Source organism: Gracilinanus agilis, chromosome 4, assembly GCF_016433145.1.
Source record: "Gracilinanus agilis isolate LMUSP501 chromosome 4, AgileGrace, whole genome shotgun sequence".
Taxonomy (NCBI): Eukaryota; Metazoa; Chordata; class Mammalia; order Didelphimorphia; family Didelphidae; genus Gracilinanus; species Gracilinanus agilis.
The window spans coordinates 407,600,217-407,627,314 of NC_058133.1; the positions used below are offsets into that span (position 1 = coordinate 407,600,217).

General features: G+C 34.2%; 1 protein-coding gene across 1 annotated transcript in view; it reads left to right on the forward strand.

Moving 5' to 3' along the window:
* ADGB (androglobin) overlaps positions 1–27,098 on the forward strand; it is a 330,120-nt gene that overhangs the window by 51,851 nt on the left and 251,171 nt on the right. Inside the window, exons 8-10 of the mRNA XM_044675455.1 lie at positions 326–636; positions 8,012–8,140; positions 13,703–13,809. Coding sequence (XP_044531390.1) covers positions 326–636; positions 8,012–8,140; positions 13,703–13,809 — 547 coding nt within the window. The remainder of the gene's footprint in view (positions 1–325; positions 637–8,011; positions 8,141–13,702; positions 13,810–27,098) is intronic.

Consider the following 27,098-nt stretch of genomic DNA (forward strand, 5'->3'; position numbering starts at 1 on the left):
TATCTAGGACAGCTACAAATCATATTGTGAACTTCTTGAGGACAGGAACTATTTTTTAAAATATTTCTATGAATCCCCAAATTTCAGTACAGCTTACCATATAGTAGGCAATTAATAAATGCCTATCAACTGACAGACTATGAAATAATTCAACGTGGTAACCAATCTAATTATCACAATGATATGTAATAAATATTAAGCAGTTGCAATAATACTTGAAACTGAATAGCACTTATTAACCTGATAATGCTAGCAGGTGCATCTTAGAGAAAGAGAAAAATGCTTCAGTTACAAAAACTAAATGTATAATATATCTATTTTTAAGCAACGGATATTTGGACAAAGTTTGGAATTTCTTGAAAGAAATATTGCCAGAGTTTAAGCTGATACAGGAGAGCAGTTCTGACAAACTATCAGATGGGAAGACCAGAGAAGGAAGAGATTCCAAGGAAGGTTTGGATTCCAAGAATGGAAAAGATTTCAAGGATGGAAAAGATGGCAAGAATGGAAAAGATGTCAAGGATGGAAAAGATGGCAAGGTTGGAAAAAATGGAAAAGAAGAAAAAGGTGGAAAAGAAGGCAAAACTGAAAGTTCTCAGGGCAAAGGAGCTGATAAAGGTGATAAATCTGGAAAAGGTAGGCAATTATATTAAAATGCTGATCTCTCTAAATGTTTGCAAAGAATTGTTAAATCATTGTTTAATTAAATACCTGATATTTTACCTAACATTTACTGACTTCTTTATGCATAGGCATACTGTTAACAAAGAATGTAGAAAGACATGATACTTGCTAAGATTTTACAATCTAAAATGTATTTTGTGATATGTTTCTGTTGCTATCTAAGAAAACTTAAAAAAAACCTTCTGGTTTTTAACATTGAATTTCTGATGTTTTTAAGAAGACAGTAAAAGAACCAGTTTCTAATACATTTAAAAAAGATTACCTATCCAAAGGAAGTGAAGGAAAAAAGCAAATTTTTATAATTGTTTAATTCAAACTAATAAGAAGAAAAACTTGGCTTCAGTATCAAATTATTTTAGGAAGGAATTTCATATTTTAAAAAAGGTAAGAAAAAAACAAAAAAAGAAAAAAGTTCCATTTCTATAAATTTCTGAATAAATTTCATTTTTAAAAGGGAACAATGAAAAAAATCAGCTTTATGTTTAATGCTAGCTATAATTCTAATGTGGTATGCTTTACATTCTTACTATGTCTTCTTTATAGATACTGTTCTACTGAATATAAATTCACATGTGGAATTTGGCATTAAATATAGTATTGTTTAAAAATGTACATTAACATATTTAAGTTGAACTTAGCTGTATTGCAAAACTTGTTGAATGTCTCTTATAGCTTTCACAAAATTTATGATTTGAAAAACACCTAAATATTTTACCAGTCTCTTTTCTGCTTTCTACAGAGAATCTAGTAGAGAGCCAGGCCTGAAGTCAGGAAAATTTGTCTTCCTGAGTTCAGATCTGGCCTCGGTCAGACACTTAGCTGTCTGACCCTAGGCATGCCACTTAACCTTGTTTGCCCCAGATACTCATCTGTAAAATGGACTGGAGAAGGAAGTGATAAACCACTCCAGTATTTTTGTCAAGAAAACCCCAAATAAAAATAAAATACTAAAAAATTCACTTTGCTCAAAAATAATAACACTTATCTGACCTTTCACAGATTGTTTTGAAGTCACAAAGAGTCATACATGACAGAAATGACTGAACAACAACAAATGGGTACTAGTCTTCCTTTATTTATCTATATGTTTTCAAAACTAGCTTTTGAATAAGAATGTGAATAATAAGAAAATTTTGACTATATTTTTAAAAACAACTTCCTTTACCAATAGGTAGTTTTGAAAATGAATTAAATAAATTAATTACTTATAAGATCACTGGGACATACATTTTTTCCCATTTTAAAGCTTCTCAATTTACTATTACTCTGTGTTTGAAATGATAGATCTCTTTCTATTTATCATATGGCTAATTATTGTAATAAATTAAGATCATTACATATAAAGTAAGAATTGTTTTAGAGAGTGACAAAGGTTTTTATTTTTATAATTTCTTCTAGCAGCTCAAACATTTATTATTCTTTACATTTGCTTACAAAGTGTTTCTTCAAATAATCTGTGAAAGGTCAGATAAGTGTTATTGCTATTTTCAAGCAAAGTGACTTTTTTTTAATATTTTCTTTTTATTTTATTCCAATAATACATTTTCCATAGTTATATGATTCATGTTATCTCTCTTTCCTCTTCCCTCCCCCTTCCAGAGCTGACAAGCCATTCCACTGGGTTATGCATGTTTTATCATTCAAAACATATTTCCATGTTATTCATTTTTATAAGTGAGTAATCTTATGAAACGAAAACCCCAAATCATATACCCAAATAAACAAGTTATAAATCATGTTTTCATCTATTTTTCTATTCCATAAGTTCTTTCTCTGGAGATTATTTTTCTTAAGTTCTCAGAATTATCCCGGATCATTCTATTCCTACTAGTAGCACCGTTTATCACATTTGATCATTCCACAGTATTTCAGTTATTGTGTATACTGTTCTCCTGGTTCTGTTTATTTCACTCTGTATCATTTTATGTAGGTCTTCCCAGCTCTTTCTGAAATCATCCTGTTCATCATTCCTTACAGCACAATAGTATTCTATCAGCATTATATACCATATATTAGTCTGCCTATCCTCAATTGAGGGATATCCATTTAGTTTCCAATATTTGCCACCACAAGGAGAGCAGCTATGAATATTTTTGTTCAAACAGGTCCTTTCCCATTTAGGGAGATTGGTTTCCCATAAGTTGCCACATTGGTGATTTGAGGTTTTAAGGCCAAATCTTTTGCTTTCCTAAATATCATATTCCATGCTTTTTGATCCTTTAATGTAGAAATCGCCAGGTCCCATGTGATCTGGATTGTAGCTCCATGGTATTTGAGTGGTTTCTTTCTGTCTGCTTGAAGAATTTTCTCCATAGCCTGGTGGCTCTTGGATTTAGCTTTTACATTTCTGGAAGTTGTCATTGGAGGATTTCTTTCTGGAGGCAATCTGTGAATTCTTTCAATTTCAATTTTATTTTCTTGTTTGAGGATCTATGGGCAGTTTTGTTTGATAATTTCTTGTAGTGTGATGACTAAGGTTTTTTTCTTGATCATGGCTTTCAGGTAGTCCAGTAATTCTCAAATTATCTCTCCTAGATCTGTTTTCTAGATCACTTGTTTTTTCAATAAGATATTTCATGTTTTCTTCTGTTTTTTCATTTCTTTGATTCTGTTTTATTTTTTTCTTGGTTTCTCATGAAATCATTAGTTTCTGGATGGTCAGTTCTGATTTTTAAGGCCTGATTTTTCTCTGCTTGTTTTTGGTTCTCCTTTTTCAATTGGCCTTTTTTTTTCTTACATCGCTTTCATTTTTCCTTGCTTCACTTTCATTTCTCTTTCCCACTTTTCCTCTATTTTTCTTAATTGGTTTTTGAAATCCTTTTTGAGTTCTTCCAGAACCTGTGTACAATCCATATTTTTCTTTTGGACTTTGGGTGTATTTCCTTTGCTTTCACTGTCCACTTCTCTGTCTATACCTTGTTCTTTGTCTCCATAAAAATTCTTTAGAGTTAGATGCTTTTTTGTTGTTTGCTCATTTTTCCCATCTAATTATAGGTATCTTTGGTGGGATGATGTGATGGTCTGAGGATTGAGAGCTCTGAGAGTCCCCTCCTACTGCTAATTTAATTGACCCTTGAGATGCTAATTGCTTAAAGACTTGTCTTGTGCTTGGGGTAAGCATTTTATCTCAGTCTGATCTTGATCAGGTCAGGGGCAGATCAAAATTTAACCTCAGGCTTAGACTTAGTTCTTGGTCTCACTTCTACTTGACTCCTGTCTTGGAGCTCTGCCCTATGCTTTAGACAAAAACATTAGTACTTAGTACTATCAGCTACCCCAAAATGTGAACTAAGTCCTCATCCCAACCTCAGACTAGGATTCCCAGGTCTGTGTCTCTGGATTTCTCCACAGGTTTGAAATTTCAAGGAGTATGGGTTGGCTTATACCACTGTTTGCCCAGGCTGGATCTCATGATCTCATGGTCTGGATGTTTGTCTTGGGCTTATGTTCTGAACCTTGGACAGCAGATGTGGGGTGGGGGGTTTGACTTGCTCTCAGCTTGGTCTTACCTCCTTGCTACAACTTCTTGCTGGCTCTACTCTCCTCTCACCCCTGTGCCCCAGATGTTTTTGCCTACCTTTTGGGGTTTTATTCATGAAATTTGTTTCACTGTCTCCTTGTTGATTCTTTCACTCCTGTACCCTTTTTGTGATGATATTTTAATTTGGTTGGAGAGGATTCTTATGGTGGCACAGAGCTGCTCTGGATTACTCTCACATCTTGACTCTACCTGGGGAAATTTCTGCTTTAAATATTTTTGTACAAATATGCTCTTTTCCATTGTCTTTGATCTCTCTTGGATTCAGACATATTAGTGGTATTGTCTGAGTGTGCAATTTTATAATCCTTTGCAAATAGTTCTAAATTATTCTTCAGTATCATTGACTTAGTATACATCCCCACCTCAGTACAGTAGTGTCCCAATTTTTCCATATCCTGCCCAGTATACTATTTTCCTTTTTTAATGTATTAGCTGATCTGAGAGGTGTTAAGTGGTATATCAGAATTGTTTTAATTTGCATTTCTCTGAAAAATATAGATTTATAGAATTTTCCCATGTGGTTATTGATAGCTTTGACTTCTTCTAAACTTCCTTTTATATTCTTTGAGCATTTTTCAACTTGGGAATGGCTCTTATTTTTATAAAATTTTATCAGTTCCCTATGTATTTGAAAAATAAAGTTTTCATTAAAGAAACTTGCTGAAAAAAATTTCCCATTTCTAACTTTGTCTGCATTGGGGTTTTGGAGGGGTCAAAAGCCTTTTATTTTGATATAATTAAAATTATCTGTTTTACTTCCTATAATGTTTTCTTTTTCTTATTTGGTCGAAAACACTCTCCTTATCCACTGATCTGACAAGTACTTTTTCCCTCTGCTCTTCTAATTTATTCATGATATTCTCCTTTATGTTTAAATAATTTATCTATTTCAGCCTTAACTTGGTATATCATATGAGATGGAGGTCTATGCTTAGTTTCTGCAAAAATATTTTCCATTTTCCCCAGTGATTTTTACCAAATGGTGAATCCTTACTCCAAAAACCTTGGATATTTGAATTCATTAAATATTAGGCTAGTCATTTACTACTATATATTGGCTACTTAATCTGTTCCAATACTCCATCACTATTTTTTAGTTAGTACCACATTGTTTTGATGATGACCACTTTTTTTTTTAAACCCTTGTACTTCGGTGTATTGTCTCATAGGTGGAAGATTGGTAAGGGTGGGCAATGGGGGTCAAGTGACTTGCCCAGGGTCACACAGCTGGGAAGTGGCTGAGGCCGGGTTTGAACCTAGGACCTCCCGTCTCTAGGCCTGACTCTCACTCCACTGAGCTACCCAGCTGCCCCCTTGACCACTTCTTAATGTAGTTTGAAATCTAAAACTGCTAGACCATGTTCCTTCACATTTTTTATTTATTCCTGTGACATTCTTGACCTTTTTATCTTCCTCATGAATTTTTTTTATTTTTTTTAGCTCTATAAAATAAACTTTTGGTAGTTTGGTAAAGCCGTGAATAAGTAAATTAACTTAGGTAGGATTGCTTTTATTACATTAGCTTCACTTACCCATGAATAGTTAAGATTTTTCCTTTTGTTTATTTCTGTTTCTATTTGTGTGAAAAGTGTCTATTCATATAATTCCTGTTTGTCTTAGCAGGAAGGCTCCCAGGCATTTTATATTGTTTGCAGTTATTTTAAATGAAATTTAACTTTCAATCTCTTCATGTTGGGTTTTGTTGGTAACATATAAAAATGCTGATGATTTATATGTTGTATTTTATATCCTGCAACTTTACTGAATTTGTTATCTTTTTCAACCAGTTTTTTAGTTGATTTTCTAGGGTTCTTTGAGTATATGATCATATCTACTTCCTGAATGATGCTTTTGTTTCCTCATTGCCTATTTTTATTCCTTTAATTTCTTTTGTTTTGTCTTGTTGCTATATCTATCATTTCTAGTATAACATTGAATAGTGATGATGATAATAATAATAATAATAATAATAATAACAATAGTGATAATATTCCTTGCTTCATCCCTGATCTTAATTGGGAAGGCTTCAAGATATTATCTAAAAATTAATGGTAATGTTTGTTCTTGGTTTTAGTTACTCCTTATCATTTTAAGAAAGAGTCCACTGATTACTCTGCTTTCTAGTGTTTTTAATAGAATTGTCATTGTATTTTGTCAAAGGCTTTTTCTGCATCTGTTTAGAGATCACATGATTTCTGTTGTTTTTATTACTGATATGGTCAGTTATGCTGATAATTTTCCTAATATTAAATCAGCCCTATGTTCCTAATATAAACCTGTTGTTAGTATATGATCTAAAGATTGCTATAATATCCATGCTAATATTTTATTTAAAATTTTTACAACAATATTCATTAAGGTTATGGGTCTGTGGTTTACTTTCTCAGTTTTTGCTCTTCCTGATTTAGGTTTCAATATCATATTTGTGTCATAAAAGGAATTGTTAGGACTTCTTTATCAACTTTTCAAATAGTTTATAATATAGTATTGGATTAATTGTTCCTAATTTTTGATAAATCTCTCTGGTCCTGGGAGGTTTTCTTAGGGAACTCATTGATAGCTTCTTCAATTTCTTTTTCCAAGAAAGGATCATTTAAATATTCTCTTTCCTCTTCAGTTAATCTGGGCAAATTGTATTTTCATAAATATTCATGTTTCATATCATGTCAGTTTTACTAGCATGTGATTAGGCTATATAGCTCCTAATAATTTTTAATTTTATCTACATTGGTGATACATTTATTCATTTCCAATTTTGATAGTAGTAATTTGGTTTTCTTTTTAATCAAATTAACTAATGTTTTATCTATTTTTAAAAAATAAAACCAACTCCTTGTTTTATTTATTAATTTTTTAACTTTCGATTTTATTCATCTTCCTTTTATTTTCAGAATTTTCATTGTGCTGTTTAATTCAAGATTTCTAATTTGTCCTTTTCCTTATTTTAAAAATTTTTTTATCCTCAATTCATTGATCACTTCTTTCTCTCTTTTAATGATGCACAAATTTAGTTTCCCCTAAGTACTTCTTTGCCTGCATCCACAAATTTTGGAATGTTGTCTCATTGTCATGTTTGATTATTTCTATGATTTATTCTTTGACCCATTCATTTTTCAGGATTAGATTATTTAGTTTCTAGTTAATTTTTAATCTGTGATTAGGAGTATATCCTGGAAGAAGGATTAAAATCACTTTTTAAAATTTTGTCATGAGAATAAAACTTACTGTAGCATTTTCATATTATATAATGATATATAATGAAAATCTCTAGTAAAGATAATTTGATATATAGTTCAAGGTAAATATAGTGTTTGTTTGAATTGCAGGCTATGTTTGCCTTCTTTCTATCTGCCTCATTTAAAATTAAATATTCTATATAATCTCTTATTTTATGTAAATACCTTTATACAGGTGGTTTTTTCTTTCAGTGATTTGGCATATGATTTTAGGCATGTCCAATTTTTGAACCAATATGGTAATAATGATAGCATCATCTTCATAGTATTTATTTTTGATGCAGCCTCTTAAGTAAAATATTTCATGACTGTTCCCTTAAACTTTCAGGTATCTGGTCAATTCAGAAATAAGTTTTTTTTTTCTTGTTTGCAGTATTTCTAAATGTTGCAGAGTAATGTTTCAGAGGGCTCTGGAAGCGCTGCTATTATTCTTGAAGAATATTATTCTTTTGGCCTTTCCTTTCAGTACATTTTTGAATAAAATATGCAGTTTGCGGTTTTGAAATAGAAAGTCTGAATATAAAAATTCTTTTCTTTTTATGTGTAATAGAGAAAGTAGATGTGAAAGAAGGAAAGAAGAAGCCAAAAGATGGAGAGAAGGATACAAGATACAAGCTGTCTACTCATAATTCAAGACCTCCATCAGATGCACAACATTCTCTGCTGTCCGTGTCAGAGAGTAAGCTGCTATGCTCTCAGGATAATCACTGGATATTTTAATTATACAAGGAATGTGTAGGGATTTCTTGCACTAGAGATCAAGGATCAAGGAGATATTCAGGGAATCTAGTAGTCTTTGGATCTTTGCATCTAATGTTGTGGGAGGTTGTGAGTATTAGATACACACCGTGGAGTCTTCAAGAATTAAATCGTTCAGTTTCTCCTGGTTAAGTTAATGGTTGAGGTTTTCAGAATTGTTAGGCTACCATTTTACTTTTCCTTGAATCCCCTAGAAATGTCCTCATTACCTCATGTTATCTTATACATCACTAGATATTCCATCGCAGGACACATTAGCTGAATTCAGAGAGCAGTTAGCTGGTCAGTTGTGAAGGTTCTTGATAATCCTCAGTATTTTAATCAATATCTACCAGAATCTAGTGCCTCCAGAAGGGTTATCTCCTGACATTTATGAAGCTTATTTGATCCCCTCCTTTTTTGTCACTTGCATACTGAGCCTAGGTGCATATCATCTTAAAGAGACTGTTAGTACTTAGTTGTTGGTACATGTTTTTCAAATTTAAATTCCCTGTTAATATCACATTCTAAAATGTGTCGTTTGTTTGTTTTAAGCCAATGCTGTTCCTCTCTGGGCATAATTATTGATTTATAAAACTATTGTTAAGGTCTTTCAGGCAAGGATATCAACACAGAGCAGATTTTGCTTGTTTCTCCTTTCTCCACCCCTCTGTGACACCTAGCACAGTGCATGTCTGATTGTAGCAACTCAAAAATACTCATGGTATTATATTTATGGTGGTTATACTACATGTATTTCCCATATGATTTTTTTCTTACAGATCCAGTCAAGTCTAGACTAGCTAGTCTTTTCTTATTGTTGTTGCTCATAATTGGGATTTTAAGTGAATAGTCCTTCCAGAAGGAATGTATTTGTCATGTCATTGAATTATTCAGGGTGTAATAATTCTTATCCCTAAATCATCCTTCTCTCCACAAATGAAAGTGCTTCTTTTTTTTAAATGGACAAAACCATATTTCATTTGGTTCCTGTCAGTCTTTTATATGATTGTTGGTAATAATTTTGGAGGATGTCTATATTTTTCTTTCCTTTTTTAGATTTTAATAATGGTGGTAAGTTGTGCCCACATTCATTGGCATTTTCCTCATTCATAGGGGATAATTAAAATCCTCTACCAATCCTATTTAGATGACTCATCATGATATGGAGGTAGCTTTTGGTTCTCTATGGCTATACTAAATCTGGCAGATTATACCATACCGAAAGACTATACCTGCTGTTTGGGGAATGAAGAAGCCAAATATAGAGGGACTGAAAATTAAGAGTCAGTCTACATGGTGAAGAAATCTTTGTTTACAACAGCTCATGAGAGAAAGAAACAATACTACAGTATGGCCATCAATTTCATAAAGTTCAGTAGTAGAGAAGGTAACAGCGAATACTGAGTTACACTATCTCATGATGTTTATGAGTGATGTATTACCAGAAGAATTAAATCGTATTAATCTGGAGATCTTGGAAGAAAAGTCAAATGGAAGATGATTCATAGGTTTTCACTGGAGAGGAAGACCAAGACATTGGAGGAATTGGTTTACTACACATCAAAAAAACAATAATATACAGGCTGAACTTGGTCATCATATTACAGAGAACTGTGATAAGTATTGTAAAATGATCACTCTGAAGATAAATGCAGAGCATGTCCTAGCATCTGTTGCAGATGGTGAGGAGACAGAGAAATTCTATCAAGAACTTGATAAGGTCTTCTAAAGTAAATCAATGTGCGCTTTAATGAGTGGTAATTTGAGTGTATCGTAGGCATAGAGTAAGATTTGTGGAAAATAAGTAAGAGAAGTTAAGAGCTCATAGACTATATAAGTTATATGTGGCAATTTAGAAGTATACAATTAAAATATATCAACCATTACCCATTGCATGGATGTATATATAACCACATATATATGTACATATATATATAGGTATATAGATATAGATAGATATAGATAGATATAGATATACAGGTAATTTCTACAAAAGAGAAAATCACGAACCTCTGAACATAGCAAGAATTGAGTAACAACATAAGAAATCAAATAGCAAGAAATGAGTAGCAACGCAAGAAATGAAATTGATTATATTGAAACAGGAAATAACAGATTCCTGATGTGCAAGATTTTTCCAAATCAACTTTCTGTATGTAGTCAGACAATTTGTTAAAGGTCAAAGTCATGCTAAATAAGAGTAAAAAAAAAAGGTGAATAATTAAGCTTCCTCCAACATGACCCATTCAAATGAGCTGTTGGCACTACAAAATGGAAAATGGATTGAAGAACAGATATGTATGCAAGTGATCCACCTTTTTTAAAAATAAATTTAACTGAGTCAAGTCAAACATTACAACAAGATCAGAAAAGCCTAAAAACTTGCTTTATCAATCAATATTTGATCTGTTTGGATGTGTTGATCAAGGATAACATTGTTTTTAAATAGAAACTCATTTTTAAACTTATTAAGGAAGATGACTGGTGATTTTGAGGAGTATATCATTTCTGTTTTATACACAGCTGAATATTTGATTAAAATATTTTTTACCCATGAAATTAGTAAAGCAGTCTAAATTCTTAATTTCTGTCCTATAGTTTTAAGTAACATCTTTAAAAAGCATCTAAAAGATAAGATGAGACAAAAGTAAAAATATTCAGATATACTCTGACATCATATACTCATGCACAGTTTTCAGATGTGCTTTCAGAGACATTATTGATAATATCCTTGAGTAAATGCCATAATCATGAAGAAAGTTAATCATCTAATAACTATTCTGAAGCATGTAAGTTTTCTTAATACTGCCATTAATTAAGTGACCTTGAGCAAACCATTTAACCTGAGTCTCAATTTCTTTGTGTAAGGATGGAATTTGCGCATGGGAGATGGGACAAAAGGAGCGAGAAAATTTAAAAAAAAAATTTAATTCAGTAATTTATTAAGTGCCTATCCCTATTCTGTGCCTACTATCCTGGGAACTTGGTATATAAAGATGAAAATAAAATTATCCCAACTCTCAAGGAATAATAAATGATTGTATTATCTAACTCTCAGACATGGTGTGAATAAAGCTTTTCATAAGATGACAATACTTACATGAATAATAATGGTGATTATTATTTTTAAATACCATATGCAATTTTAGACAAAATAAATTTTTTCTGTATATAATACACATATGAAGTTGACCAAAAGTTTTTTTTAAAGGTTTAAAATTTGCCTTTACCAAGCTGGAAATATTTTGTGTTTATAATGGCAGTTCATAGTAAATGAAGCCCTAAATATTAAATTTGAAAGTAACTCATTTATACCTGTTTTGTGGCTTGCGATATTTAACTTACTTTCTCCTGTTTACACTTGTAAAGCTCTCCTTTTAAATAAGGTTATTTGATGAAGAAAAACATTTTCCTTATTGACCAAATATGTAACAAATTAATAAAATGATTTTTAATCTGAAAAAAGCAAGTTAACTCCCAAATATTAGACTATCCATGAAAGTAATTCTATGTTTGTCTGGATCTGAAGTTTGATATATATGTATATCAGCTTTGTAGTTTAATGTATCATGCTACTATTCAATTATGAGCTCTCAGTAACTATTTTAAACTTTTTTCAGTTCATTATGTACCTGTGAATTTGGATCATTTCGATGCACCTGTAGTTTTGCATTAGAAGAATGTGAAATGTTCTTTCTTAAACTCTTTTCTAGACATACCAATTTAGGATTCTGCCTCGAGGCAGTGCAGATTTTGATTAAATATAAGGGGAGATTCCTAGCACACACTCAGTAAATTTTCACTTCTCCAGAACAAAAGCAAGTCAAATAAGCAGGACTTTTATCTGTACTAAATAATAATAATTAATGTTCATTGATTCAATTCAATTCTTATTTATTATTAATTTTTATGTTAAATTAAATAAGTGACCTAGAAGGACTAAAGAATATGGAAGTGGTTTATAAGTATTAATTTATTTAAAACTGCATGAACTGGAAGGGAATTGATAATTTCAGAGTATTCTGCAATAGCCAGATCATTTTCTCACAGAATCCCAGAATCCCAGAACTGAAAGGAATTTCAAGAGTCAACTAGCAGAACCTATACTTTAACCATCATCTCCTCTACAATTTCCTGATAAATGTCATTGGGAATTATCTCAATAGGTACCATGTTTTGGAAATAACAGTGACCAACTAGATCACAGAGACAGTCAGAAGATAAATCATACATATGAGGATTATTTGAAGAACTAAGAATGTTTAGCTTGTTTATCATGTAGAAAGAGAATTCATTTTAGTGGGGGGGTGGTCTCAGGAAGCAGAACTTGAAGCAATATGAACCATTGGAGTACAAATTCAGAAATCAATATAAGGGGATAAACTTTAAAAAAATAAAATCTGGCCAAAAATGTAATGAGCTTACCTTGGAGCTTTTTAGGAGGAGCTAGATAATCACTTGTCAGGGAAGTTATGGACAAGATTCATGTTAGGTAGAAGTTGGACTATATAACCATTGAAATCCCTTTTAACTGGAGGATACTAAAGTATATTCCCTCAAGCTGACAATGATTTAATATAGAAAAATATGTCATCTCTACTAGCAGCAATGCAATGATCCAGGACAATTCTGAGGGACTTATAAGGAAGAACACCATCCACATCCAGAGAAAGAACTGTGGGAGTAGAAATGCAGAAGAAAAACATAATTGATCACATGGTTCGATGGGGATATGATTGGGAATATTGACTTTAAATGATCACTTTATTGTAAATATTAATAATATGGAAATAGGTTTTGAACAATGATTCATGCAAAACCCAGTGGAATTGTTCGTTGACTCTGGGAGGGAGGAGAGAGGAGGGGAGAGGGGAAGGAAAGAACATGAATATGTATCCATGGAAAATAATCTAAATAAAAAATTAAAAAAAGAAAAAAGAAAAATATAAGTCATGTTGTAATTTTGTTGTAAAATAATTTTGTTAGTGGTATTTTGTTGTGTTAATAATGTAAAAATGAATGAATAAATTGTATTTTGAGAACAAATTCTATAATACCTGGTTACTCACTTTCCTATTCATCCATTCTTTCTTAAAGAACATTCATGATGACAGTTACATTTATAGTATTTTTTCTATATGAAACAAAAAATAGAGCTCCATTTTATATATGAGGGCCAAAGCAGTTGGCTCACTAGCTTTAGAGCTTCTTTCCAAAACTAAACTGTCTGGGGGTAGTAGCTAGAGAAAGATTTAACAATGTATATCATTATAAAGCATAATGTAAGTGCTTTAAGTTATTTATGACATCATGAAGTTCAGAATGTGGAAGCATTTATGTAATATATAGTTGTATCATTAACATTCATTTCTATGTATATCCCTATGTCTCCCTTATGTCTCATCAGGTAGCATATGTTTAGGTGGAAATTTGAACAAGCTGTCATGATTTATTTAAAGCCTTATTTTACTTAGTGTATTATTATGTAATTATTTTTTAGTTGGAGTTGGAGTACAAATTATTCCATCGATACCTCAGATTGTGGTCTATGGTACTTTTACACCTCTGCATTTGTTTGAAAAGAAGATCTTTACACTAGAGAAAATGGTAAGCAAGTAGTAGACTCACTAAGTCTGATTGTTTTTTAATTGGTAGTGTTAAAAATTGGCATAGTAGACAGTGCAGAGAACTGGACAGAAGGAAATTTAGGATCCAATGCCCAATCTGCCATTATTTCAAGGATGATACTTTAGCCAAGTCATTTGATTTACTCATGTAAATCTCAGTTCTTAATTGTTAAAGTGGAGATTTTCAGCTAAATTGGCTTTAAGGTCCTTTCCAGCTTTACCAGTGAAACGATTAGGATTTTTCCCTGCAGTCCCCTAGAGAAAAATCCTATTGTCCTTGGGGAAAGCCTAATCCATCTTTGATGTTACCTTATGTATTATTATTTTTTGGCATCTAGATCTTTAATGTAATGAGCTAAAGCCTCTGATTAAGCTTAAGATGAATAGAATCTATGAGTGTTTATTTTGCTTGGTTAGAAATAGCTTGTTTAAAAATTGAATGCAAAATTAGATTGAAATGGAGATGCCCCAATGTAGTGTCTGTTCCATGAACAGTTTGCAATTTGCATTTAAATTTGCCTTCCATTCCAAATATGCCTCATTGCATAATATAATCATCTCTGCTGCTTTTTCCAGCTGTTGATACCTCTCTCTTCCCTCACCACTATTGTCATGTTGTTTGGTTAGTAGTATTTATAAATATGATTTGGCTAGAGGTCATTTAACCAGGCACTTTTTTTAGAGATGTCAAAACTGAAACCCTAAGAGGTACAGATAATAAGTGGCGAAGCCAGCATTCAAGCCCAAGTGTTCTGATTTTAAAACTCATGCCCTTTCTGTTGCAGTAAGCTGCCTTTCCAAGGCATAATGCTGGTCCTGTGGAGCCACATTGTGTGGTAATAAGACAAAAAGGATAACATTAAACCATGGAGTACCAAAAAATCATGTATTACTGCTTAGTCTTTAAATTTGAGTGCATCTAAATGGAGCCAGGTGACATGAAGGTATAGTGTAGTGGTTCCCATTTAGTGGTTTATGAACCCTTTGGGGATTTAAGGTTATGGTCCAAGGGGTTCATGCTAAAAATATTCTTAGGTGGAACCTTCAGCAATAAATAATTAGAAATATTATGTGTAGGATATTAAATTACCTTGAGAGTCAGTCATAGCACTTAAAAAGTGTTTGAAAGGGATTAAAGGAGCAAAATATGTTAGGAATTAGATTCTATAGATTGCTAAAATTTAAGTCAGGAAGATCTGAGTTCAAATCATGCCTGTAACACTAGTGATATACCCCTGGGCAAATCATTTAGCCATTTTATACCTCTGCTTCCTCATCTATAAAATGATGGGATTAGAATCAATACCCTCTAAAGTCCCTTTCAAATCTGCTTATATAATCTAATGATCTATGAATTCTAAATTCACAATGGGACTTAAAATAACCAACATTCTATAGTCCATTTGGCTTCTCAGGCTTTCCTATAATGTTAGGTCTTCCTATCCCATCCTTAAAATATTTTCTCCTTATTTTTCTCGCTCATTTATCTAGGCTTTGCCCCAGAGAGGCCAATTTTGGAAAGTGAACTACCTTGAATTTGTTTAGTACCATCCTTATAGATGAGAATTACTTCTTGAAAAAAAAATTCAGTTTATTCCATAGTATGTAGTTGGTACAAAAATCATTCAAAAGAGTTATAGAACATGCAAAACATCATTTGGGAGTTTTAGTTGTCTTGTCCATTGACTGTGATGAAGGAGCTAAAGTTGGCTTTCTGTCATTAGGAATAAAAAAATATTTTTTTGTTTATTTGATTCTTGCTATAGATTAGTGGTATCAAACTTCAAAAGAATGAGGTTGCATATTGACTTAACCACAGATTGACATGTTTGATTGTATTTTTATTTATTTTGTTAAACATTTGCCAGTTACATTTTAATTTTGTTAGTCCGCACTCTGGAATTTGGCCAGTTTTATATACTTGCTATAAATAATTAGGCAAAGGTTAGCTATTAAGTAATTTCTGAGGACAGGAAAATTAATTTGGTTATATTTTTGAGATTTGATTATATATGCTTCTTAAAATTATATTTTCAGATCAGCTACTTAATATTATTTTAAAATTTAAAGTTTTGCTTAAAAATATTAATGTAGCTTCCTTTCAGATGAGCTTCCTCAACTTTCACTCATATTTAGGGGTTAGGTTTCAATTATTTGACTGCTACCTTAAAGGTTCAAGGGTACTCTGTGGTTCTGGACTCTTACCACTATGACTTACATTCTCCAACTAATAGTGTTTCTCTTTTAATAGTCTGCCAGTAGAGGTGGAGCCAAATGGTAGAGTAGAGGCAGCAACCTAGTTGAGCTTTCCCAACATCCCCCTTCAGAGAACTTTGAAATAACATCTTAAATCAAATTCTGGAGTGGTAGAGCCAACAAAAGGTTAGGGTGAAACATTTTTTTAACCTAAGATATCTTAGGAAGTTGGCAGGAGAGCTCTGTGACACTAGTAGGAGATAGCCTGGAGTGCATGCTGCAGACACACCAACAGTGGGCCATAGAGACATCATCAGATGAGCAAATTCAAAATCTGTCAGCCCAAAGATTTTTAAGAGACTTGGGCAACTGCCCAGAAAGAGATTATAAGGAATACTTTGCTGACACTGGGTGCAGGCCCCTGTGTTGTTTAATACCTTTATGGCCTACATACAGTTTTAGGTCACAGTTCTAGAGCAAAGAGGAACACAGGGGGAGAAGGGCCCCTAGGTGCTATTCCATGTCAGATAGGAAAACTAGTGCTTGTAGCTTCAAGACAGTTGGGGACCTGTTCCCATCCCAAGACAAAAAATAGTGTAATTTAGGAGAGTAGGGGTCCTTTCTAGTTAAATACCAGAATGCAGACTAGGAGAGCAAAGACCACACCTCTCCCAGATCATATGACTTCAGCACCAAAAATCTGAAGATGCCCCAGAACGAACTCTGAAAATAGTAGTATGAAAATCCCTAAAGTCTGGGACATTGCCTTCTTCCACCAGGTGAGCAGAGCCCAACTTTAACATAAAGTTCAAAGTCAAGAAACTGACTGGAAAAAAATGAGCAAATGACAAAGCACTCGACCATAAAAAGCTACAACAATGGCAAGGAAGCTCAAGATATAAACTCAGAAGAATGCAGTTATGTAAAAACAGCCACAAGCAAAATCTCAAAAATTCTCATTGGTGATAAGCCCATAAAGAATTCCTCAATGAGATGAAGTGATGAGTGATAGAGGAAAAATCAGGAAAAGAGAGTTCAGAAAGTAGAGACTTCAAAAGAAAATTATGAAAAGAGAATTAATAGCTTGATAAAAGAGGCACAAAAAATTCTGAAGAAAATAACTTAAAAGAAGGCTATCCACATCCAGAGGAAGAACTGTGGGAGTAGAAACACAGAAGAAAAACAATTACTTGAGTACATGCGTTGATGGGGATATGATTTGGGATGTAGACTCTAAACAACCACCCCAGTGCAACTATCAATAATACGGAAATAGGTCTTGATCACTGGCATGTGTGAAACACAGTAGAAATGCATGTCAGTTACCAGGGGAAGGGGGCGGGTTTGGGGAGGAGAGAAAAAACATGAATCATGTAACCATGGTAAAAAAGTAAAAAAAAAAAGAAAGAAAAAGAAAACTTAAAAGTTAAAATTGGCCAAATGGAAAAAAAGTAAAATAAATTACTGAAGAAAATTTTTTCTTAAAAAATTAGAATTGGATAACTAATGACTCCATGAGACACCAAGCAATAGTAAAAAAATGAATAAAATGTGAAATATCTCACTAGAAAATCAATTGACCTAGAAAATGGAGAAGAGATCATTTAAGAATTATTGGCTTTTTGCAAGTCATCATCCCAATATCTTAGATCCAGAGGCAAAAAAAATAAAGATTGAAAAATTCACTAATTACATCATGAATGAGATCTCTAACTGAAAATGTCCAGGAATAATATAGCCAATGTAATGCAGGGTTGCTGCAAAAGCTCTTGGTTTTGCAAACCAACTGTAGCAGCTCTGTCAGTTGGAAAGGTTTAGAATGTTGAACAAGCCAGGGGGCTGGGCTCACTGGAAAACTGTTAGAGCTGGCCTATAAATATCCCTGAAGTTCCAACTGAAAGGCCTTTTGTCTTTGGGGCATTTTGAACCCTGGTGGTTTCTCTGGACCTTTCCCTAATCTCTCCATTCACATCCTGCTATTTCCCCGAATTTCCCCTTTGGGCCCTGGGAGGAAGGGTGGTTTGGTGGTTAGACATCTTGGGTTTTAGCTTCTGTAGGCAGGAAGGACAATCTAAATCAAGCCATCCCCTTATCTAGTGATCTTATAACCCTTTTACCTCAGGGCAGTGAAACCTTCCCTCACTGAGGTCTCTCTCAGTCTGACCCTCTTCTGTGACCCTTCCCCCAGCACCAGCTTTCTCCCTAGCAGCAGTTACAAAACTTCAAACCCTCTTTCCCTCAGCTTACCCCTGGCATCAATAAATCCCCTTTGATATTTACACAAGAGCCTCTGGTGAATCATTGTACTGAATACTAGGGCAAAGGCAGAAGAGGGAAGGAATAACTTTCCTTTTATTTCTTGAGGGCAAACCTAGGCATCCATCTTGGGCAGTAAGTAGCAAGCGGAGACTTTCTGTAGATTTCAGTTTCACTGGCAGGGAGGAGCCCTTTGACTCCTCCCTCAAAGGACTTTAGAAATTAACAATAGAAATCCTTCAGCCATACCTATAACATTTCTGGCTGACCCAATTCCTCTATCATAGAGATACCTTCCCTGTCTGAAGGACCAAGCCTATTTCCTTCCAGTACCCTCTGTCTCTAGCCTCTGCAATTAGCCTGTTTGAGAAGCCCTTCCTATATTTCCCATTCATCTCTTACCTTCCTATATATTCCCCCATTTATTCGAACATTATCATATCCCCTTTACCTTTCCATTAACATATCCTTTACCTTTCCATAACATATCTTTTATTTATTCATAACACCAAATACCAGAATTCCCAGGTCAAACAGAAAATACTTCAAGCTGCCAGATGGAAAACACTCAAATATTGTGGAGTCACAGTCAGGATCACATAAGATTTAGCAGCTTCCATTATAACCTAAGAATCCCAAGTGGAGTGCAAGCCATGAAACCCCAAGATGTCAAGGGCAGTTGAAGACTGTTGGAACCAGGGTATATAAGGGGGAATCCCAAGAAGACTCTGGGTTTGGGGTGCTGGGTAGAAGGAAGGTGGTGGAAACTACTTTCTTAGGCCTAGCAAACCTCATATCAGAAGTGCTTAGTGCGGTCTAACCCTATACCCTTATATGACAACCTATCAAGTCCGACTCTCACTGATCTGATCAATACTGCTACAGGAAGATCTTGCTAGCAGTTAGTAGAAACAGATTTTCAGAAATAATAGACCAATCACCACTACCTACAATCTATCTTGAATTTATTCATTACTTTATATAGTTGAATAGAATAGCTATGGTGAAGGAAGGAAAAGAAGATTTCTGTTGGTACTTCTGCCCTGCTTGGGAGAAGCCATCCTTTAATCACCACAGATCATTAGAGAGAATTTCCTTATCCCTCTTACCTTTCATATTTCTTTTTACCCTTTGCTCCTCTAGTCATTAAAGAACTTATATAACTAAATCAGTTAGTGTGGGAATCCTTTGAGCAAGGCAACTGTGATCTGAATTTCTTATATAGAGTCATCCTCCATTACCCTGCTTTAGTGGCAGTTGGGAATCCAAATGATCAGCTGAGAAGGCCCTTTTGAATATATCAACCATCCTTGGCTGTGGACTAAATACAATAACTGAAAACACCTATTTCTTGTGGGAATATACTTTATGATATCTAGTCCAGCTTGTGAAGGAAGTTTTAGTCAGTTGACACAAGAAAGCCATTGGCCCACCTTACTTCAGTTAGATCAGTAAATAGACTCTGTGCTGGTTGGGGGGTGGTGTTCTAACTGCATTTCTTTCCATCTCCCTCTCGAGGCATGGGCCTTTTCCTGCCAGCTGCCTGTCCTGGTTTTACACCATATTAAAGGAGTGAAGGGCTTGGAGTATGCTATATTGGGCAGGAAAAGGAGCTAGCCCTAATGCTAGATATCATGACCACTACTGAGAAGAGAAAGAGGAAGAAAAGAGAAAATTCCTTCAAATATTTTCTCTTAATAGGTTAAGGGCTAAATTCTGCTCCAATTAGTGGCCCCTCTATTGATGGACTGAAACTAATTTTAATTTGTATTCTAAGAGGAGGTGGCCAGTGACTGCCAGGGTGTTCATACATGTTTTTCCAAAGTGATAAGGTGTTAACACCTTGCTAATATATTCACAAACTCATCATCTTTTATTTTATCCTTATCTTAATTAAGTTGGAGAGTTGGAAAACAAATTCTTCATCACATTCATCTTTTATGTTAATTTTGTTGACCTCGTCCTATTTTGTCATATTTGAGAACCAGGAGAAGGACAATTAATTTATTTTCCAGAGTATTCTAGAGATACCTCAGACTACTCCATAATCAGATTAGGATAATTAGGATAATTCTATTGAACCCACAACAATTGAATTGTCTAAGGGCCCTAGAAGTTTTGGAAATAGCCTAACCTTTCCATTAAACTTCCTTCACAAAGTTCTAAAAAACATACTGGAATGAATTCAGTAAAGTAAAAAAAAAAGTCATGAGTCATTTTTACTCTCCAGAGGGACTAGAAATTTTGGAAATAGCCTAACCTTTCCATTAAACTTCCTTCACAAAGTTCTAAAAAACACACTAGAATGAATTCAGTAAAGTAAAAAAAAACAAAAAAAACATGAGTAATTTTTACTCTCCAGAGGGACTAGTAAGACAGAGATTGATGGACACTGACTATCTGAATGGGAACATTTCTGCCATGGAGTATTCCAACACCCAAGGTCTGATATATAAACAAAAAATTAATGAAAGACATGAATGGAAGTTAGATATGATAGATCTCTGAAGAATATTGAATGAGGATAGAAAGTTCTATACTTATTTCTCCTCCATGCATAGTACTTTCACAAAAATTGACCAGATACTAGCATACAAAAATCACAAATGCAGAAAAGCAGAAATACTAAATGCAAGTTTTATCAATCCTAATGTAGTAAAAAATACACTCAATAAGGGACATTTGAAGTAAAGATTAAAATTTAGTTGGAAACTGAATAATTTAATTATAAAGAACAAGCCAGAAACAATAATTTCAATAAAGATAATGACAGCAGTGAGACAACATGTCAAAATTTGGAGTATACAATTATAGAAATACTTAGGGGGAAATAGGTATCTCTAAACATTTTCATAAATAAAAGAAAGAGCAGATCAACAAATTGGGCACACAAATAAATCCCCACCCCCTGCAACCAAACATCAATTACATTTCCAACAAATTAAAACCCACAAATAGACATCAAAATTGAAATCTTGAAAGTCAAGGGTGAAAAATTAACAAAATTAAAATTAAAAATGTTTTTATATGTTTTTAAGAAACCAAACAAAATAGATACACTATTAGCTAACTTGATTAAAGAAAAGAGAAAACAAATTACTAGTATCAAAAGTAAAAAAAGTGAACTCACAACCAGTGAAAAATAAATAAAAAGTTTTTAGAAATTATTTTCCTCAGCTATTTATCTATGAAACTGACCATTCAAATGCAATGGATGATTGTTTATAAAAATATAAATTATTTAGATTAATAGAGTAGAAAGAATACTTAAGTAAATTTTTCTTTGAAAAAGAAATTGAACAAGTCACAAAAATTATAAATGAATTCTAATAAACATTTAAAGAACAATTAATTCTAATGCTACATATTATATTGGGGAATAAAAACATAAAAGAATAGGTCCTACAAAATTCTTCCGTAGACACATAGTATGGTATTGGTACGTAAATTAGAGAGATTCAATATGGAGAAAAGGAATCATAGACACATACCCCAATTAATATTGATGAAAATATTTTAAATAGTAGCAAAGAAATTATAGTTACATATCAAAAAGACATTATTATTAGGCTGCATTTACAGAAGGAATGCAGGACTGGCTCAATATTAGGAAAACTGTAAGCATAACTGACAATAATAAAGAAAGCAAAGTCATTTGATTATATCAATAGATGAAGAAAAGAGTTTTGACAACATACAACAGAAGTACTTTTAAAAATCTATAATGGATAGGGATAAACCGTACTTCTTTTCAAATGATAAATCTTAGCTATCTAAAGCCAAAAACCAGAATTACCTATAATAATTATAAGCTAGAAGTTTTTCCAGTAATATCAAGAATAAAGGAAGATGTCCATTCTCCCATTATAAGAAAGTGCTAAATATTCTGCTTATTGCAGTAAGAAAAACCAAAGGACTAAGCATAGGCAAAAAGGAAACAAAGTTATCAATTTTTGCATATGATATTATGGTTTACTTATACAACCCTAGAGAGTCAACTAAAAATTATTTAAAGTAATTAACAACTTTAACATAATTTAGGATATAAAATGAAATCACAGAAATTACCAGCATTTCTGTATATTACCAATAAAATCCATCAGGAAGAGAGAGAAATTTCACTTAAAATAATTATAGAAAAAAACACAGAGGAACTATATAGACTCAGTTATGCAAATAAATATAGAACTAAGCAATGAATTCCTCATGTGAATAGGGCAAGCCAATATAACAAAAATATAATACTAGCTAAATTAATTTACTTATTTAGTGACATACCAATCAAAATACCAAAGGATTACTTTATTCATTTTTTAAAAAACCCTTACCTTCCATCTTGGAGTCAATACTGTATTGTATTGGCTCCAAGGCAGAAGAGTGGTAAGGATAGGCAGTGTGGGTTAAGTGACTTGCCCAGGGTCACACAGCTGGGAAGTATCTGAGGTCAGATTTGAACCTAGCACCTCCCGTCTCTAGGCCTGGCTCTCAATCCACTGAGCTATCCAGCTGCCCCCAAAGGATTACTTTAGAGATAGGAAAAATAACAAAATTCATCTGGAGGAATAAAAGATCAAAAGAAGTATCAAAAAAATAGGGATGGAAGGAGACTTGGTACCAACAAATCTCAAACTATACTACGAAACTGAAATCAGGAAAAACAATTTTGCACTGGCTAAGAAATAGGTTAGTAATGAAATAGATTTTAGATATAGAAGCAGTTAGCAGAGTAGGCTAGTGTTTGACAAACCCAAAGATCCCAGCTATTGGGAAAAGAACTAAGTGGATTTTTAAAAAGTGTTAGGAAAACTGTTTAGCAATCTGGCAGATACTAGGTAGAGACCAGCATTTGACACTGTATGCCAAGACAGACTCCAAATGGGTATGTGATTTAGGCAGAAAAAAATGACATCTATAAACAAATTCAAGGAGCATGGAATATATTACTTTTCAGATTTATGGAATAGGGGAAGATTACATGACCAAAGGAGAGGTAGAGAGGTTAATGGGAGGTAAAATGGACAATTTTGATTACGTAAAACTGAAAAGTTTAAAACAAATCCAATTGCAAGTAAAAGTAGATGGGAGGTAAGAAATTGAAAAAAACAAATTGAAAAAGGTCCCCCTTTAAAAATATGTAGTGAAAGGATGGTGGAACTGAAAGGATGATAAATAAAATGGTGCCTGGGGTTAGGCAGAACCCAGTGTAGGGCAATGATGTTATTTTCTCAGGTATAAACAGTAGATGAGGAATCTCTGTCCAACGTCAGTAATCACACTATCTGACTCTACTATTTTCAGAAAACAGATTTATTGTAAGCTGTTGTTTTGGAATGGGTAAGGTACGTGGGCTGAAGATTTCCCTAATCTTAATGAAAACTTGCTTTCTCCCACCAACTGACCCTAGGAGGGTCTCTTCTGCCCCCAGCAAAGCTAAGATTGCACTGACTTCATCTCTGTCTCAAATTCCCCATCTATTCTAACTCCCTGTGCTAAGCCCACAATGATTAAAGTCTGTGAGAAAATGCAGATGGTTATGGTGTCAGACTAGATGCCACTCGGGTAAGCCAAGCTCATCAAATCAACTGTGCAGTTCAAGCACAGACACTGGTAGTTCTTGTTTGAGACTTCTTCAGATGTTGTAGTAGCGTAAAGGACCGAAGATGTTCTGGAAATGGCTGTTTTCTCTCAGTAACCAGTCAAGGGTCAATAGGAGGCAAGAGCTGGGTTTTGGAGATGTTTCCCTCTCCAGAGTTCAAACCCCACTCCTGGAAGGCAGTTATTTTCCTCAGAATTCTACCCCAGCATTCTGAGAGCTTCCCTTGCACTCCTCGGTGTCCATCATTCCATTCCCTCTCTGTGTGTCTCCACTCTGGTGACTTTCTTCCCAAATTTCCATGTATCCATAGGGAACTGACTTGATAAATGACCTAATGATATGAATAGGCAATTTCAGAGGAAGAAATACAAGTTTTCCATTACTAATAATTAAATATAAATTCTTTAAAAATCTGAGATACAACTCGTATTAATTAGATTGGCAAAATAGAGAAAAAAAAGGCAAATGCCTAGGGGCAGGACTGTGGAAAAAGAAAGTACATTAATTCATTTCTGTTATGGCTGGGAATGCATCTAGCCATTCTTGAAATAATTTTGTAACTGTGACTCAAAAAATATTAAACTATGTACCCTTTGATCCAGCAGCATCATTGCTAGATCTGTACCCCATAAAGATAAAAAAAGGAAAAAGGACCCTATATATACATAGATATTTATAGCAACAATTTTTTCCAAGCATTTATTAATATTTATTTTTAACATGGTTACATGATTCATGCTCCTCCTTTCCCCTTCGCCCCCCGCAATCACCCCACCCATGGCCGTTGCACATTTCCACTAGTTTTGTCATGTGTCCTTGATCAAGACCAATTTCCAAATTGTTGGTAGTTGCATTGGTGTGGTAGTTTCGAGTCCACACCCTCAATCATGTCCACCCCGACCCATGCGTTCAAGCAATTGTTTTTCTTATATGTTTCCTCTCCTGCAGTCCTTCCTCTGAATGTGGGTAGCGTCTTTACCATAAATCCCTCTGAATATTCCTGGGTCATTGCATTGCTGCTGGTACAGAGGTCCATTACATTCGATTTTACCACAGAATGTCAGTCTCTGTGTATAGAGTTCTTCTGGCTCTGCTCCTTTCACTCTGCATCTGTTCCCGGAGGTCTCTCCAGTTCGCCTGGAACTCCTCCAGTTTATTATTCCTTTTAGCACAATAGTATTCCATCACCCGCATATACCACAGTTTGTTCAGCCATTCCCCAATTGAAGGACATACCCTCCTTTTCCAATTTGTTGCCACCACAAAAAGCGCAGCTGTAAATATTTTCGTACAAGTCTGTTTATCTATGATCTCTTTGGGGTACAAACCCAGCAATGGTATGGCTGGGTCAAAGGGCAGGCATTCTTTTATAGCCCTTTGAGCATGATTCCAAATTGCCAGCCAGAATGGCTGGATCAGTTCACAGCTCCACCAGCAATGCATTAATGTCCTAATTTTGCCACATCCCCTCCAGCATTCATTACTCTCCCCTTCTTTCATTTTAGCCACTTTGCTAGGTGTAAGGTGATACCTCAGAGTTGTTTTGATTTGCATTTCTCTAATTATTAGAGATTTGGAACACTTTCTCATGTGCTTATTGATACTTTTGATTTCTTTACCTGAAAATTGCCTATTCATGTCTCTTGCCCATTTATCAATTGGGGAATGGCTTGATTTTTTATACAGTTGCTTTAACTCCTTGTATATTTGAGTGATTAGACCCCTGTCAGAGTTTTTCGTTATAAAGATTTTTTCCCAATTTGTTGTTTCCCTTCTGATTTTGACTACATTGTTTTTGTACAAAAACTTTTTAGTTTAATATAATCAAAACCATTTAATTTACATTTTGTAATTTTCTCTAACTCTTGCTTGGTTTTAAAGTCTTTCCTTTCCCACAGATCTGACAAGTAAACTATTCTGTGTTCACTTAACTTGTTTATAGTTTCCCTCTTTATATTCAAGTCGTTCACCCATTCTGAATTTATCTTGGTGTAGGGTGTGAGATGTTGATCTAGACCTAATCTCTCCCATATTGTTTTCCAAATTTCCCAGCAGTTTTTGTCAAATAGTGGAGTCATGTCCCAAAAGTTGGGCTCTTTGGGTTTATCATACACTGTCTTGCTGATGTCATTTACCCCAAGTCTATACCATTGATCCTCCTCTCTATCTCCTAGCCAGTACCATATTGTTTTTTTATTAGACATTTATTAATATTCATTTTTAATCTGTTTACATACTTTATGCCCCTACTTTCCCCTTCACCCCCCGCTGTCCCCCCACCCATGGCCAACACACATTTCCACTGGTTGTAACAAGTGTCCTTGTTCAGGGTCTATTTCCCATTCATGTCCGCCTCAGCCCATGCATTCAAGCAATTGTTTATCTTATATGTTTCCTCTCCTGCAGTCCTTCCTCTGAATGTGGGTAGCATCTTTACCATAAATCCCTCAGAGCTGTCTTGTGTCATTGCAGTGCTGCTGGTGCAGGAGCCCATTACATTTGATTTTACCATAGTATATCAGTCTCTGTGTACAATGTTCTTCTGGCTCTGCTTCTTTCGCTCTGCATCACTTCCTGGAGGTCTCTCCAATTTGCATGGAACTCCTCCAGTTTATTATTCCTTTTAGCACAATAGTATTCCATCACCTGCATATACCACAATTTGTTCAGCCATTCCCCAGTTGAAGGACATCCCCTCATTTTCCAGTTTTTTGCCACCACAAAGAGCACGACTATAAATATTTTTGTACAAGTCTTTTTCCCTGTGATCTCTTTGGGGTACAAACCCAACAATGGTATGGCTGGATCAAAGGGCAGGCAGTCTTTTATAGCCCTTTGGGCATAGTTCCAAATTGCCAGCCAGAATGGCCAGATCATTTCACAACGCCACCAGCAATGCATCACTGTCCCGATTTTGCCACATCCCCTCCAACATTCATTACTCTCCCCTTCTTTCATTTTAGCCAATCTGCTAGGTGTGAGGTGATACCTCAGAGTTGTTTTGATTTGCATTTCTCTAATTATTAGAGATTTAGAGCACTTTCTCATGTGCTTATTGATACTTTTGATTTCTTTACCTGAAAATTGCCTATTCATGTCTCTTGCCCATTTATCAATTGGGGAATGGCTTGATTTTTTATACAGTTGCTTTAACTCCTTGTATATTTGAGTGATTAGACCCCTGTCAGAGTTTTTCGTTATAAAGATTTTTTCCCAATTTG